The sequence below is a fragment of the Lipotes vexillifer genome, unplaced genomic scaffold (genome assembly GCF_000442215.2).
Source record: "Lipotes vexillifer unplaced genomic scaffold, Lipotes_vexillifer_v1.1 scaffold496, whole genome shotgun sequence".
NCBI lineage: Eukaryota > Metazoa > Chordata > Mammalia > Artiodactyla > Lipotidae > Lipotes > Lipotes vexillifer.
This window is the reverse complement of record NW_006786690.1, coordinates 2,190,449-2,208,200: the sequence shown is the minus strand read 5'-3', so window position 1 is coordinate 2,208,200 and position 17,752 is coordinate 2,190,449. Positions and strand designations below refer to the sequence as shown.

The 17,752-nt window shown below is 41.9% G+C and overlaps 1 protein-coding gene across 3 annotated transcripts in view; it reads left to right on the top strand.

The window, feature by feature from the left end:
• The window catches only part of MACO1 (macoilin 1), a 56,604-nt gene that overhangs the window by 32,456 nt on the left and 6,396 nt on the right, over window positions 1-17,752 (top strand). For all 3 annotated transcript variants that reach the window (XM_007459140.1, XM_007459139.1, XM_007459141.1), the window contains 4 exons: window positions 10,499-10,657; window positions 12,031-12,213; window positions 14,241-14,361; window positions 17,378-17,552. In XM_007459140.1, coding sequence (XP_007459202.1) covers window positions 10,499-10,657; window positions 12,031-12,213; window positions 14,241-14,361; window positions 17,378-17,552 — 638 coding nt within the window. The remainder of the gene's footprint in view (window positions 1-10,498; window positions 10,658-12,030; window positions 12,214-14,240; window positions 14,362-17,377; window positions 17,553-17,752) is intronic.

Below are 17,752 nucleotides of genomic sequence, written 5' to 3'. Positions count from 1 at the left end.
TTTCCCTACGTGTGCTACCTGTCACCTGCATTGACAACCTGTGCTGCACAGTGACTTGCCTGACACTCTCCTCGTGAGTGGTGGCTGTCAAAGTAGGCCTTTCCGCTTCCACAGGCGCATTTGACCATTTACTTGTAACAGTATCACTTCTAGCTGAGAGGTCAATTTAGTAAAAATACATGACATTTCAGAAAGAATTAGATTAAATATGTTGGATATAGCTGCTACTAAATTTTTTGGAAATTATTAAGTAAAAATAAATTCTTTGGAAATTATTAAGTGAAAAAAAAGGTAGTAGAGCCATATTTCTATTTATTAGTAAGTTCATGTCTCTGTGGAAACATGTTTTTGAGTTATATTAGTCTAGCATTGTTTCTGAGCAGATACACATTGTTGGACCTGATTTATTTTCATTTTCTGCCATGCTCATAATATTTAAGGTACCTGTAGGTTTTATTTGGTTAGCTTTGTTTATTATATTAATTCATAATATAGTTTGAATTTATTTTAACCATTGCAGTGATTGAAAACTGTAATATTCTGGGGTATAAATGTGGTAATAGAAGCATGATAATTTTATACTTAAGCAGGCCTGTTTTGTGACTTGAAAACCAAGCAGCACTTTAGAAGCTAGGCATTAATGAATTTAAGCCAGCAGTTTACTTAATGTCTGCATATCCAGGTGATCAAAAAAGATCATTATCTATGTTTTATGGATAAATTATGAAATAACACAAATTATTTGGTGGGGGGAATCCACATTAGAAACATTTTTATGTTGAGTACTGAGAGTTTATTCTAACAACAGGGATTTCTGATTAGCCAGCTAGAAAGTTTCCTCCCTAGAATTCAGAAGGAACTACTATAAAATGTTGTGTTAAATTCTGAGTCAGTACCCCTGCTGGCACATAACGAACTGAGATTTCCAGCTAAGGGAATTAGGGGTGGATTCCCTGAAGGGGCGGAACTCCAAGGAAAAGGAACTGTATTCTTTAAATGTTACTCACACTACCATTTAGAAACTGGCTATTTGAGTACTTTGACCGCCAGTGTGGGTATACTTCAGTCTGTGCAAATCTCTCTGGGATCTCTTAGACCTCTTCTCTAGTCAGCTGGGACTCTCAGAATTAAAGCAAGTTTTAGTTTCTTTTTTATGGAAAGAATGACAGCTCCTCTCTCTCGTAAGGTACGTTTCACCTTTCTTGGTAGAGTGTTGTAACAGATTTGAAACAGAAACAGTGCAATGAACTGGAAAGGACCACTGCCCTTACTGGCCCCCTGGCTCTAGAGAGGGTGTTGCGGACTCCGGCACGTACAGGAGCGAGGCAGGGCACAGGCGTGAGCAGGGGGCCGGGGTTGGCATCGTTTGTACTCAGTACTGCACCCGGCACGTGGGAGCTGGGAAGCACATGCCCTTGCAGACGGCCCAGCCAGGTGTTGCTGTGGGGTCGCAGGCCCAGTGTTGCTAAATCTTCTGATATTCAGAGGAGATGCCAAAATAGGTGTCTTTATGTGAAATCTCACGGTTCCACAACATTTCTTTTTACAGCATGTGGAGGAGAGTGAAACAAACATGTTCATGGGCCGGATTGGCGCTCCAGTCTGTAACCTCTGCACCTGACCCGTCCTGTATTTTGTTCCATCCCCCACTGACCCCACCAGTCAAAAACTGGACTCCTGCAGGAAGGACTTGTAGTTAGGGGCAATCTGGTAATTCCCATGAACTGATCTGCCACGTATTAATGGGAACTTTTTGCCTTCCCCTGTCCTTGAGTTCCGTGTGCTCCTGGAAAACATGCACCTGTTGACAGTGCCCCTCCAGAGTCAAAAACTGCCACCTTTTTTGTTGCATCCTCACACCCGACCGTGAGGCCTTCAGACCACTTAGAAGGAGAGGGGACAGCCTTATGGTAAGAAGGGTAGTTTGGGTCTCTGGTGTTCCTCAAACCATATGGTATAGAGGCCTCCTGTGTCTAAGGCAGGTGACTTACTCCACACCAAGGTGTTTTTCTGCCGTGTTCTTGGAGCATAAAATACACCGAAACAGGGGACATGGACAGTGGTTATTTGCAGATTTCACAGACCAGCCAGTTCCGAATCTGGACCTCCCAGCACCATCCCCTGTAACGTGTGTATACTGTCAAGGCTGATGTCGGAGCGATGCCTGCTCTCTTCTTTTACAGGGAGCCAGGGCAGGGTCATAAACTGCAGCTCTAGAACCTAGATTTCGACAGACTGTTGCTTTGAGAGGAGCTGATGAGTGGGAAGTACAGGTAGTTGATGTAGGTTTAGGAGCTGAGGTGTCTCTCCTACTTCAGAAAATTAAGTTCGCCTTCCTTGGAGTGACCTAAAAAGTTTAGGAAGTAAAAGGGTTGGGTTTTCCCTAAGGCTTTCAGATTATTTCTGAAACTGGCCTGTGACGTGGGCAAATCTAAGAGTAACAGTGAATGTTGAAAAGCCATGGAAAGCAAATTAACAGCTTTCTCTTTTGAAATAACTTTTCTCCCAATCATAAAATGATAATTAAAATGTTAAAAATAAGCTGTTGATTACTTCCAATTTTGAAAATAAAGAAGAGGTGGCCACTATCTTTTTTTTTTTTTTTTGCGGTACGCAGGCCTCTCACTGCCGTGGCCTCTCCCGCTGTGGAGCCCAGGCTCCGGATGCGCAGGCTCAGCGGCCATGGCCCACGGGCCCAGCCGCTTCGTGGCATGTGGGATCCTCCCCGACCGGGGCACGAACCCGTGTCCCCTGCATCGGCAGGTGGACTCTCAACCACTGTGCCACCAGGGAAGCCCCACTATCTTAATGTATATCCTCTCAGTCTTTTTTTCTCTTGCATGCATACATATTCTTTTCACAAAACGAAGCTCATACTATGTATAATGTTTTGTAATTGTCTTTTTCACTGACTGTATCATGAGCATTCTCCCATGTCATTGAATATTCTTCCTCAGTGGTTTCTTTTAAAATTAATTTGTTTATTATTCTTTTGGCTGTGTTGAGTCTTTGTTGCTGCACGTGGGCTTTCTCTAGTTGTGGCGAGCGGGGGCTACTCTTCGTTACGGTGCACGGGCTTCTCATCGCGGTGGCTTCTCTTGTTGTGGAGCGCGGGCTCTAGGCGCATGGGCTTCAGTAGTTGTGGCACGTGGGCTCAGTAGTTGTGGCTTGCAGGCTCAGTAATTGTGGCGCACGGGCTTAGTGCTCCGCAGCACGTGGGATCTTCCCGGGCCAGGGCTTGAACCCATGTCCCCTGCATTGGCAGGCAGATTCTTAACCACTGCGCCGCCAGGGAAGACCCCAATGGTTTTTTAATGGTGGCATGTCAGTCAGACACATGAATATACAATTTATTTAGCCACTCTTCTGTTGAATATTTGTGTTCCTGCTTTTTTTTTTTCTTATTATAGATGATGCTGCAACAAACACACTTTTACACAAATCTTTGTGTGTATCTCCAGTTTGGGAGAGGGATGATGTATTAACAGATATGAACATTTTAAAGACTTTTTTGATACAAAGTATCATATCTGACCACATCTTTTAAGGACCTTATTAAAAATACTAGTTCATGCCACCCATAGCTTTATTCTTAAAGGGCTTCAAGAAGTCAGTTTTCTATTCCGTGAATGGCCAGTGAAATCCTCTAGATTTCGTTTCCTTCTCTGTGTTCCTTAATGAAAATGAATGTGTTTGACAGATTAGGGAGCAGAGACATAAGGTACTTTGTATTACGATTTCGCCTAGCAATCAGGTAATCAGGCTGTTGCTTATTTTTGGATACTTGTGCCTGGTAAGCAATTGTAGTAACCACAGTGAGACCTGAGGCAGCTTCATTTCCTTATTTCCAAAGTTGTGGTTTATAGGATATACTAGAGCAGCTTCAAGTCAGTGTAGGCCTCACTTAAGATGAAAGACATTTATGTTTTTATGTGAATGACCCATGCTACCCAGCCTGTCAGGGTAAATGACCTGGAAAGGGGGGAAGGGAAGGAGTTGGTGGAGAAGGTAAACAATATTTCTTCTGGGGACAGAGCTTTGATTTATGAGCTCCGTTTCCTGCATAGACAGCTGTGTGGTCCCTAAACAAGTTTTGTCTTGTATGATTAACGTATGCCAGGGGATCTCTTAATGGAATTAGGTACTTAGCGAGATAAAGCAGTTGTTCTTCATTCAGTCTTTTTTTTTTTTTAAACATCTTTATTGGAGTATAATTGCTTTACAATGACGTGTTAGTTTCTGCTTTATAACAAAGTGAATCAGTTATACATATACATATGTTCCCATATCTCTTCCCTCTTGCATCTCCCTCCCTCCCACCCTCCCTATCCCACCCCTCTAGGTGGTCACAAACCACATAGCTGATCTCCCTGTGCCATGCGGCTGCTTCCCACTAGCTATCTATTTTACGTTTGGTAGTGTATATATATCCATGCCACTCTCTCACTTTGTCACAGCTTACCCTTCCCCCTCCCCATATCCTCAAATCCATGCTCTAGTAGGTCTGTGTCTTTATTCCCGTCTTCATTCAGTCTTTTCATGTGCACCTGCCTTCCTGATAAGCAAATGCCCCTTTACCCATGTCTCCTTCAGCCACTATTTAGACTAAAAATCTGGCAGCCTGCTGTAGATAGGTTGTTTCCAGAGCCTCATATATCATAACGCTAACCCTGTTCTAATCTAAGCACTGAGGAAATGGACACAGAGGGAGGGTTAGAGACATGGTCTTGGAAGGGTTGGAAGAAACTTTAGAAATACACTTCCAGCTTCTAATTTTAGAGCACCGCCAGTCCCTGGCTTCAGAGAACTTATAGGCTCTTTAGAAATAAGATATATACACAGGAAAATATTAAAAACCAAAACAAATTTAAAAACAGCACAGGGAAATGGTTTAGTGCCAAACCAGAAACACCAACAGTAAGGGCTTTCAGATTTCAGAAGGAGAGGGAAACCAGCACCTCATGGTGGAGAGTTTGGTTTTTGTTTTTATTTTTTAAGTGGGTCTCGAATGAGTGAGACTTGAAAATTGGAGGCCATTCCTCCAGGAGGGAGGGGTGGTATAATTAGAGGCAGAAGATGTCTGGAAACAAGGAGTGGGTCGTTTTGGCTGGTATGATGGGTTTGTGAAAAAAACTCATCTTTCAGTCACTTGGCTGTATCGTTTGAAGGTGACCTTCTGAAGCCCCTTTTCTTACGTGGTAAGCAGCACTCTTAAGTTCTGTGTTGTCGTGCAAGGCCTACAGCGTCTCTGTCACAGCTTCTTAGAGCTCAGAGATAACAAGCAGAGCTGAGGCTCCTTATCTTCCTGACGGCCTCATGGGGTCAAGCTGGCAACCCATAGAAGTATACACTTAGGTCATTTTCTGGAATGGGCATGGAGTCATCCGTAGGTGAAGTCCTGACTGAGAAAAGGTCTCCCTCTTTTTTGCAGGACTTGCTTCCTGGGGCAATTTCCTGCCCCAAAGTCTTAAAGTTCTTCTGTGTTCTCAGTCAGGCCTCATAAAGCCTCAGGCTTTATAAAAACATGAAGGTACTGGCTCTACACATGGGAGACTTTTAAACTTTCAGTGAAGTCATAGCACTGTGGCTGTAATTCAAGTAATTCACAGAGATAAGGATTACAAACACTTAAGACATAAATATCTCCCTACCTTTTCAGATGCTTAACAATACCTCTTTCAACTAAAAGCTGGCACTTGAATACTGTACTTTGTTTTACTACCAGGTGTGCTTCAAGATGCTCAAAGATATTTTTCTTACTTAGCCTGCCTTGAAAGACTCAGGTTTGAGCTTCATTCTTTTGGTCAGCTAGGAAATTACCCCTTATTAAAATGTAACTTTTTCACTTAAAATTAAATAATTATCAACCATTTACATTATAGCGTACCTTAGTTGGGTGGAATGAGGGAGGAGATGAGGTAGAGTTGAGGTTTGGAGTGGGTACGAGCGTTCCTCAGCTTGGCAGTTTTGCTCTGAAGTCAGCTGGGCCGGCGAGTGGAGCCCTGAGGAAGGGCTGCTCCAGCGGCCCCACCTCTTGCTTGTGAGTTAGGTGCTCTGCTGGAGTTTAGAGGTAGCTTACAAGTTTAGAAGTTGATTTAAAATTTTATCAGTAAAGTGGAGTAAAGTGGCTCGGAAAGGTGCCTGGACCTAACAGGTAACATTCTGAGTTGATTAGACCCCTGGCTTGTCTGATTGGGCCCAAATAGACATATTTATTGGACACATAGACTCCAGCTTTGCTGTGGGCCCTATCTGTATCCCAAGTGGCAGCACTACTGGACAGCCTTCGTAAGGGTGACTGGCGCCACAGGAGTTGGGCAAGGAGGGAGTACGTTTATTTCCTGCCGAAGCCTTACCAAAGTTTGGTTAAGATCTCTCTGACCCGTTATTTCTCTTTTTTGGATGAGTTTATAGTTCTGCTGGAGGAAAGTTCTCTTTTACCCCTTAATCTTCTCTTGTGTAGGAAGGAGAGTAGGATTTAGCTCTGATACATGGGTTTGAGCTTGGAGATGACATTTTTTCCTGCTTCCTTTTGATTCCTATTTACTGAAATTAGTTTTAAGGCTTATAAACTGTTACTTCTGCCTCAGCTTCTTCCTGGCCATGTGCTCCAAATTTAGGTTGCAGCTATGGACATTTTAGTAAAATCCCATGAATACATTTGAAGGTTTTGTATTAACCTCTTAACCATTTAATCCGTACTTCTTGGTGTTTCACAGCAATAAATTATATATCTGCATTTTACCTCGTAAGTATTGACCTTCAGCACAAAAGCGTTAAGTTTACCATTATGGCAAGTAGTAGTTATCTGTCTAATAAATGCCCCTGGCACTTGACTGGCTCGATTCAGTTCAACTTTTACTAATTCATGTAATTCTTTAAAAACTCATGTATACATTTTTTTATTGAGCATATGCAGAGATCGGTAGTACAGTACATCTGTGCAGTGTAATATTATGCAGCAATTAAGTTGTTTGTGAAAAGTTTCTAATAGTGTGGAAAGGTGCTTAAGATATGTAAACTATACATGTGATACTCTCTCAGCAATATGAAAAATGTTTACATGTGTTAAGAAAAAGAAAGAAAAAGACATACAGAAATGAAGTAAACCAAATGCAAATAGTGGTTCTGTCTGGATGAAAGGATTATGAGTTGTTTACATGTTTATTCTTTATGCTTTTCTGTTGTATGCAGTTTTTTATTTTGACTGGGTATCACTTTTGCAATAAAAACATAAATCCAATAAGGGGTTGTAAATCATTTTACCACCTACCTCAGTTAAGATTTAAAATATAGTGAATGTTCAACATTAAATTAATGCTTTCTTCAGAGAGACAATGAAAAATTTCCCCTAATAAATTTTAAAAGTTACTGAGAATTTACCATTTAGCACATTAAGTTATCTTACATGTTGTTATGCAGTTTCCTATAGACCAGTGTTCCTTAAACTGAGGAATGCTGTGTTAACTAACAGGTTTGCTGCAACTGTTTGGAAAACAGTCATTCAGAGTTATACAGAACCAATGGCAACAGTTACGAAAATCCTGAAGCATTTTAATTCTGTGCCTTGTGAACTTAAGTTATTTAATTTTTGAAAATAAGCTTTTTATTGAAGTGTAACACACATCCACAAAAGTGCTCAAATCTTAAGTGTACAACTTATGAATTTTCAAAAAGTGAACACACCCTGTAACCACGTCACTTTATTTTTCTTGTATTGTGCTGCTATGTGTCTTTGATAAAATTTTCATAGTTCTACACACAAAAAATATTGTTTAGTGTTCTGTGATCTCCAGAAGTTACACTCTAGATATTTTTGCACACTTTGCTCTCCTAACTGCACTAACTCCTTGGTTTTTTTACATTTTTCAAAGAACTCTAAAGTTTCATTCAGAAATTGTTATTCTTAGTTCATGGTAGGAAATTTGGCTTTTATAGGTTAAAAACTCTAAAAAAGTAATAACTTCAAAATTCTTGACATCTAGACTTCTCAGATTTAATTTTTCTTTCATTCCCAACTGCGGCACATGCTTTGCCCCAGTGGCTGGTTGTGTGGAACTTGATTCCTGGGCCTCTGCATATGATACAGCTTAGGTTGCTAATCTGAAGGAGCAGATCAACAGCCAGTGGTAAGTGTGTCAGGCCTAGAAATCCTAGACCAAGCTGGGAGGAACTTTAGAGATCGTTTGCCTCAGATGGGGAAACTGAGTCCTGAAAGGTTATATGCCTCGTCCAGGGTCGCAGAGCTGGCTCCAGAGCTGAGTCGAGAATCCTGATCCTATACCCCATTTCTAAACCTTGCTAAGTCCCTAGTCTCTTCTTAAAGCTCATCCTTTTTACTAAAAATGCAGTCCTCGGGCTGTGAAACCGACTTCTCAAAAAAGATAAATTACCTAACACATTTTTCAGCCAAACTTCTTAATGAGGATAACCTGACAGCATCGACCTGTTTTAGAAAATATCCCTTGGGTAACTTCGGGTGAATGAGTGACGGTGTGGGGATGGTATAAATGCCAGTCGGTAATTGTTTAGAGCAGTTCCGGGAGTACATTCAACTGGAATAACCCTGGCAATAGGGAAAGCGTGGCATGATGTCCATTTGTGACGCTTCCCTGGGGAGCGAGCTGTGTCAGGAGACCCGGCAGCTCTTCTGGAACACAGAGTCTCTAGCCTGTGTTCCCAGGCACTGGACAGGGGGACTGGCTACTGGGCCTGGGAGCTAACCATTGATGTTTCATGACTTTTTGGTTTTGAGATTTTGTTTCAATTGGCTAAAGGTAAGACAGGTAAATAAAGCTGCTCTTTGGTTTTCTAAGGAATGCCAGGCAACCGATATATGTATTTAGTAAGTGTTGATCACTGTGATTGATGGGCCCTGGGGATTTAGTGCTTCATAAAACATATCTGTAAGGACCTAGTCTATGGACCTGGCAGTTCCAAGGAGAGATCACCATTGCCCTCCAGAATTCTTGGTTCTGTTGGTATGTTGGGTTAGTGAAATGCACAAGAGTCTCTTCAGAGCTAACTGACTTTTGCCTACTGTAAGTTTGTAGGAAAGGGTGTCTTCTGAGTCTCACCTGGCAGTCATCCTTGGCCTGAACTTCAGTGCCGTTCTCCATGGTCTAATCTGCCAGGTCCCTTCTATCCTTTCTCACCCTGTTCCCAGAGTACAAGCCTTCCTCAGAGGCCAGACTGATTGCTCTGCCTCCAAATGCCTGTGGCTGTTGCTACCTTTGAGCTTTTGAGCCTGTTTTCCCCTTGTTTAGAATGCCTTCTCCTCCCCTTCTACTTCTGCAAATCCTGCCCAACTTTCGAGGCCCAACTCATTTCCCATCTTCTCTCCTCGGAGCTCATGCGACACTTCTCCCCATGCCATGCTGTGGCTGATAGAGCCACAGTTTGGCCTGCTGGAGAAGAGAGTGGAGTCTAGAGCTAGGCTGCCTGTGTGACTTTGGGCTGGAACCTTTCCTGAATCTAAATTTCTTCATCTGTAAAAACGGGACTAATAATTGCCAAGGTTATTCAATTTAGCTCATAGTTGTACAGATTAAATGTGTTCATACCATTAAAACCTATGGAACACTGCCTGGCATGTAAGTTCTCATTAAGTATTAGTTACTCCCTTTAGCATGTTTTTAACCATGGCCTTCCTGTCTTATGGTTTAATCATTTTAAATGTCTGCTCATTGGCCTCTAGTGAAATTGTAAAGTCCTCTCATGAAGAAGGGGGCTTAACTTTATATTCTTTGTTGACCCTTTTCAGTCCTACATGCGCATGTAATAGCTCCCCAATACATATCACTTAAAGTGAAACTATAACTGCATTAAAGAAAATAGATGGAACAGGAGTAAGGAATTGAAAAGATAAGCTTCATTTCACAGACTGAGTTTTCTTTTGCTTTGTAGATCATGTAATTTGTTCCTTTTTTCATTGTTGTTGAGTCTAGTGAGCTCTTCTGTCACAGTCACCACAAGTGTGAACATCATTTAGCAAGGATGCTAGCAGTTTCAGGAGGCTATCTCAGACACTGTTTTCTTCTAGGCCCATGGTGGGAGGGAATCTCAGACAGTAGACTCTGATCTATCAGGATATCTCAAAGCATGTGGGTCCTGAGCTGGTTGTTATTAGCATATCTCCCTTGCTGAGGGGCATGGGGAATTCACCAGTGGAGAAAGGACCATGCCCTTCAGGCACCCTCCCTCTGCCTTCCCCTCCTCCTTTATTAGCAGCTCAGATACTCACAAGCACCATCTTCACCTGTCAGTGTTCACAAATATTTGGGGGGAATCAAAAGTTACCCTCTGGTGGGAAGGGGGAGACCCAGGCAGAAGCACTGATTCAAAGGCTGATTGCAGACGGGAGTTGCGTTGATGTCAGGAGCTGCTGGCAGGGTGCTCCACCAGCCACCCAGCAGTCAGGGGCTTCAGCCAGGGTCTCCCACAGAGCCCCTGGGGTGGCCTCTCAGTGATGAAGATGCTGTGTTTCTCCTTCTCCTAGGCTGGAACAAGACATTAAAAAGTTAAAGGCCGACCTGCAGGCCAGCAGGCAAGTGGAACAGGAGCTCCGCAGTCAGATCAGCTCCCTCTCGAGCACCGAGCGAGGGATCCGCTCAGAAATGGGCCAGCTCCGGCAAGAGAATGAGCTGCTGCAGAACAAGTATGTGCGCCTTGTGGGCCTCCTGCCATGAGTCAAGCAGCCTTGCGTTGCTCTTGTTTCCAGGGATTGGAGCACAAGGCTCATGACGACAAAGGGATCTAGCAGAGGGGTTTTTTTTTTAAACAAAATGTTTAAAATATTTAATGTAGGACCAGATATTCAACATGTTATAAAATCTATGAAAACTTATTTCATTGCAGCAAAACAGTTTATTAATATTACTATTCTGTCTTCTCTCATTTAATAACTTCCTCTCTTAGTTTAAAATAGTTACTGAGCTTTTGTGACAATATGAGTAAAATTGACAAGAGGTATTTCTGCCACAATTTGAAACTCTTGTTCCCTTGAGTGAAAATTAGACTCTATCTCCTTTGATTTCTGGAACTAAAAAATGATGTTGAACTTGGTTTTATTTGAAGAGGCAGACAAAAAGCTAGCTCTTCTGCATGAATTCTTTTATGATTTCCTTTCATTCATTCTGGAATTACTTCTTGACTCAATGTGGGTCTGTCTTTTTTTTAATCTCTAAACAATGTGTGTCTGGGGTAGTGATTACTATTATAGGTGCCGAGCTTTCTGGGCTTTTCCTTGAAAGAGCAGAGTCCTTCATCATTTTCAGGGAATGTAGCTCAAAAGCTAGAGCGTTATAGGCAAATAACCTTTCCATTGCTTCTGACTCACGTAGGTATGTGATGGCTCTAGCGTTATTACATAGAGAACATCTTACCTTACATTGATATATTGAGAGAAACTCACCTTATACTGATACGTAAAGCTGGGGGTGGTAGTAGCAGGGAAGGGAATGTGGCTGAAATTTTTATCTGAAATTAAGCATCCTGTGATTCTAACTACAAGATCTATTTTGGGATACTCTGAGAAAACATCTCCCAGCTGGAAAGGAAAGGCTGCAGTAGGCTGCAGCATATTGTATTCAGGCAGAGAAAGACCTTCCCCTCCTACCCTTTTCCTCAGTTTCAATGGATCTGGTTCAGCTCTTCCTTGGTCTCAGACTGAAGCTCTTTCAAGGTGCTTTGGGGTACTAGAATTAGTTCTACAGTTATCTTTTCCTCTGATAGAAACTTGTTTTATCCTATTTTCTGGATTACCTTCTGTAGATCACTTACATTAATAAAGCAGAGGCTAGGTCCAATTCTGTATCTTGTAAGGCAGCTTGCTTATTGGCGTTTAGGAATTGTTAAATAATAATGACAATGTATTTTCCTTGGACACTCTGGGAGTTGACATTTATGATCTGCTGTTCAAATCTCCTGTTTGCTTTGGCCTCAGAATGATAAAGAGGAGCCACGTTTCTCCAGGGTATATATTGGACGTTTCTAATTGTAAAACTTTGTATGACAATCATTTCCATATAGGTTACATAATGCTGTGCAAATGAAGCAAAAAGATAAGCAGAATATCAGCCAGTTGGAGAAAAAGCTAAAAGCTGAGCAGGAAGCCCGAAGTTTTGTAGAAAAGCAGTTAATGGAGGAGAAAAAAAGGAAGAAGTTAGAAGAAGCTACTGCTGCCCGCGCTGTTGCATTTGCTGCTGCGTCTAGGTATGTTGATGTCACCTGAGTGCTTAATCCAAGGTTGGCTTTCCCTGGACTGAGAATGGGAATTGGAAGCCTTGGGCAGGACTGGAAATACACCATCATGCATGGATGGATTGCTTTTAAGTACTGTTTTATTAGCTGGTTTAAACCTCACCTGTGCAAGCTTATGCTGTCATGACAACTTCATCCCTCAGTGACCTGCTGTATAAAGTGGGATGAGGGAATCTCCATGCCTCCCACACCTGGGAGGCAAAATTCTGCTCAAAAAGGGGTTTCCAGCCACTTTCTGTAAGACTGATAATTACTAAATGCTTCGAGGGAACCAATCTGGACTTCCGTTCCCTTTATAGAACTATCATTATGCTCTACTCTTAGTTGTGTGTTTCTGGTGTTTTTAATCTTAATATGGAAGAAAGATAAAATCTTGGTCCCCCAAGCACTGTGTACTGACTGCTCGTGTCTTTGTTGGACATCAGCAGACTGTCAAATGACCTGGAAAAGATGGGGAAGGGAGTTAAGAGCCTCTCTTTCTTTCTTTCTGCCTCCTTCTCTTTTTGGCTTCTACCTCACTTTTTCTTTTTTCTTTGTTTTTTTGACTGGTGAAGTTCATCTGCATGGTGGGGGTCAGTTATGGGTTTACAGATGCAGGGGAGGGTAAATTATTATTTACTTAATTTTAAGTTTCTATCCCTAAATTTGTGTCTATGTGATATAATTCTACTTTTTGCTTTTTTGTATCTGTCATGTTAATAGCCTTCTTTTGGGTTCTGGCATTTGTAGGATAATTGTTGAACCATCATTTCATCTTTTAGGAAATAGCAGCCGGAGAGAGAACTCTTTCTCCTACGTGATCCTGCCTTCCCCCAGCAGACTCTACTGCAGATGGCTGAGCTAACTTGGCCCATTAATATCTATACAGATTCACAAGACCCTTTACTAATCTGCTTAGGATGTCGGGGGGTGGGGGGTGTTGTTTGTTCACTCATTTAAAGATTTATGAGCGTTCCTGAAGCACTTACACTTGCAGGAGATTTTCCTGAGCAGTCATCTGGTGTGGCTTGTGCTCTCCTTAATTCATCCAGCAGTTACTCTTTCTTAAAAAAATCCCTGAGGAGGATATGACAGTTTCTTAACCATATTGTTTAGTGTCTCTTATGCTTGAGAATCAGTACATTGATTTCAGTCTCTACCCTTAATTTCTTTTGCTTTTGGTTAAGCTTATTGCCTTTGGTCTTATCCTTGGATGGTCCTTGTTTGCCATCATTTATGTAGAGGCTGTTTTTATTCTTAAGTATATCTCAAGGCTTTAGTCTCTCACTGGGCCTTCCTTTTCGTAGGCAAAGGACACCTACCTTCTCCACCAGGCTGTTTCTAAACCTAAACAGTTCACCAGCTTTGGGCTGGTTATTGCCATCATCTTTTTAAGTTTGTCCTTATTATAGCCCTGAGAAGCAACCTAATGCTGCTCCCTTCTTTTTCTGTTTACTCCAGTCTTGTCAAAACTTCATGACTAAAGAAAGGTGATGTTCCCAGTGCACAGTCCCTCAAAAGTGAAAATGTTTGTTAACTCACTGCCCCCTGCTGGAGACAGCACACGTCTGGTTCTCTCTTGCTCAGCTTGTGTGCCTTGTCTCAAGTCACATGGCCTGATGGGAAGCTTGCTGGATTGGCAAGGTGGAAGAACCTCAGTTCTTATCCCAGTTCTGTGACCTGCAAGCCGGGTGACCTTGAACTAGTATTATATCTAAGTAGCTTCAGTTTTCTTCTCTGGAAAATAGGATAATAAACCCTACCCCAGTAAAGAAGGAAGTGTGGGTAAAGTACCTAGCTTGGCACCTGGCTCATATTAGACACCCAATTAGTAATTATTTTAGATCATTTTTGAAATTATAAAGAACAGAGAGAATGAGCAGACTGAGCCAAAAGCTAAAATCTGACTCTGTGGAGATTAAGAAAAATATCAATCCTGCAGTATAGTTAAACCTATAGTCTTTTAAATCCTCTTTTTCCCTTCTCTTCTTTTTCACAAGGGGAGAGTGCACCGAAACCTTACGGAATCGGATCAGAGAATTAGAAGCAGAGGGCAAGAAGCTCACAATGGACATGAAGGTGAAAGAAGAGCAGATCAGAGAACTAGAACTGAAAGTTCAGGTAAAGGAGGAAAAACAGACTTCATCGCGCTCGAGTTCCTCTTCCGTGTTAGGTTTGTGCTCTGTGCTTCCGTGTGGAGATGGTGCCTCTTCTGATACAGGCCAAACCCCCTTGCATCTGAAAATCTCTGTATGACCAAAAGAAGCTCTCACCTGTCCAGCTCATTCAAGTCATATTTAGTTTATCTGGATTCTAAGGCAAACCAGAAATGTTAATGGTCCTTGACATGTTTTATACCAGAATTTGACTTACGGGAGATTCATTTCACTTTTTCAGGTTATAGGCCAGATTAGTGTGCTTTGGAACGTATACACCTCTTCTTAGCCCTAATTCTCTGTCCATCGCCAGGGAATTGGCCATTCTGGATGGCTCTCAGCTGCACAGATGGCCACTCTAGGCAATGCATGGGGAGGAAAGCTGCCAGTGCTGTGGACATAGCCAGTCTTGGGGCTGTGTGTACCTCAGCCAAGTATTTGGTGGCGTTGGGTCTTCAAAGGGATGTTTAAGGCTAATGTTATAAGTTGTAAAGTTACAGTAATTTGAGTCATATGGAGCCCATAAGAAATTAGTGGCAGGTCAGTGGGGTAGAATAGGTGACCCAGAGACAAAGCCTAAATTAGTGTTCAGTGAAGGTGGCATCAGAAATGGATGGAGGGCTTCCCAGGTGGTCCAGTGGTTAAGAATCCGCCTGCCAATGCAGGAGACACGGGTTCGAGCCCTGGCCCAGGAAGATCCCACATGCCGCGGAGCAACTTAAGCCCATGCACCACAACTACTGAAGCCTGCACGCCTAGAGCCCATGCTCTGCAACAAGAGAAGCCACCGCAATGAGAAGCCCGCACACCACAATGAAGAGTAGCCGCCACTCACCACAACTAGAGAAAGCCCGTGCACAGCAACAATGCAGCCATAAATAAATAAATAAATAAATAAATAAATAAATTTATTTTTAAAAAAAGGAAATGGATGGAACTGCAAGGGTTAGTCAGTGAAAGGCTGAGGAACAGCTAGACAATGGGAAAAAATAAAATGAGATGCTCATCTCACACCACACAAAAATAAATTCCAGAGGAAGAGTTGAATCCAGGGAAAAAAACCATTTTGTTTTAAATCACAAAGTGAAAAAAAAAAATGAAAAAATCAATCGGGGAGGGTACAGATATTGCAACAAATATTATAAAAAAAGAATTAGGGGGCGTCCCTGGTGGCTCAGTGGTTGAGAGTCCTCCTGCCGATGCAGGGGACACGGGTTCGTGCCCCGGTCCGGGAAGATCCCACATGCCGCGGAGCGGCTGGGCCCATGAGCCACATGGCCGCTGAGCCTGCCCGTCCGGAGCCTGTGCTCCGCAACGGGAGAGGCCACAACAGTAAGAGGCCCGTGTACCACAAAAAAAAAAAAAAAAAAAAAAAAAAAAAATAGAATTAATATTCTCAATATGTAAATAGCTCATAAAGATTGCTAAGAAAAGCTCAAATACACAGAAAGTAGGCAAACTATATGAACAGATAATTCACAGAAGAAATATAGATGACTGATAATAATGTAAGAATATATCCTCATCTGTCACCAAAGACAGATAGATTAAAATTGGATATCACTTATCTCTTGTGAAATCAGCAAAGAATTTTTAAATGGTAACATCAACCTGGGTGAGGATACAATCAAATAGGCCTCATATGTTGCTGGTGGAAGTGTAACTTTCTGGAAAAGGTCACGTATTTTTAAAAAATATTTTCCTCAGACTCCGGCCTTAAGGTAAATATTTAAAAGTCTCACCGATGATTGATATACAGAGATGTTCATCATAGTGGTATATAAATGCAAAAAAATTGGAAATAATCTTAACAATGGGAGATTAGTTTAATAAATTATGGTACAAATACATGTAGGAATATTAAACAGCCAATAAAAATTGCATTTTCAAAGAACAGTTGAAATTATATGTTTTTAAAAAATTGTATGTATAGTTTGATTTCAATTATGCTGAAAGATACACGTATACTTAAAAAAGACTAAAAGAAAATACATCAGATTTTTTGCAGCATTGGGATTTTGGGTGATTTTTATTTTCTTCTTTGAACTTTTAAGTATTTTTTAATTGACTATAATAAGTTTCGATTTCTCTCTTAAAATGAAAAAAATTAAATATTAGCATATATATATGTGTATACACACACACACACACACACACACACACATGCACGCACACACACATATATATAGGCTACATTATCTGATGTTTTAAGTGGGCTTATTTTTCAGTATACCCTGTCAAAATAATTAACATTTTTACAATTTTTAGTGTAGGTTGAGAGTAGAGTTTTCGCACATTTGACTACAGCATTACAGCAACATTTGCAGCCGGCAGCAGGGAAACGGTTCTTTGTGGTTCTGAATTAGGATTGTAAGAAAGTGTTTTATATATATATATATATATTTAAATTTATTTATTAAATTTATTTATTTTTGGCTGTGTTGGGTCTTCGTTGTGGCTGCTTTTCGTTGTAGTGCACGGGCTTCTCCTTATGGTGACTTCTCTTGTTGCGGAGCATGGGCTCTAGGTGCACGGGCTTCAGTAGTTGTGGCACACGGGCTCAGTAGTTGTGGCTCCCGGGCTCTAGAGCATAGCCTCAGTAGCTGTGGGGCACAGGCTTAGTTGTTCCGTGGCATGTGGGATCTTCCCGGACCAGGACTCAAACCCGTGTCCCCTGCATTGGCAGGCGGATTCTTAACCACTGTGCTACCAGGGAAGCCCGAAAGTGTTTTATTTGGAGACAGAGTCCACAGTTATCTCAAAACAGCCCAATACAATTATCGTTTTGTATGTGCACATCACTGTATAAATACATTTTGCACTCCCTCTAAGGAGCGAGGTCTAAACCCATGAAACACCAGGATTCTGTGTTCTAGGGGCCAGGTCAATAATAGTGGGATTTTATTTGTGATTTCAGGCTAATTTGTAGACATTGATGCCAAAACTATCTTGTAACATTGCTGCTTTGATGATATTGATAGGAGCTTCGGAAGTATAAGGAAAATGAGAAGGACACTGAGGTGTTAATGTCAGCCCTCTCAGCCATGCAAGATAAAACGCAGCACCTGGAGAACAGCCTGAGCGCAGAGACAAGAATCAAGCTGGACCTGTTCTCCGCACTGGGGGATGCAAAGCGACAGCTCGAGATTGCCCAAGGTAGGAGAACAGCCCAGGTCACACAGCATGGCTGAGAATGCCTGGGGACACGGAGAGCAGAGCTCCCTTAGAGCTCAAACCGAAGGCATTTCCGTTTCCTCTTCAAGTGGTTTGATAAGTACCCACCATGGACATCTAGGAATCATCACATTAATTCGTTCTGCAGACATATTTTGAGATGAGAACATACCAAGTGCATG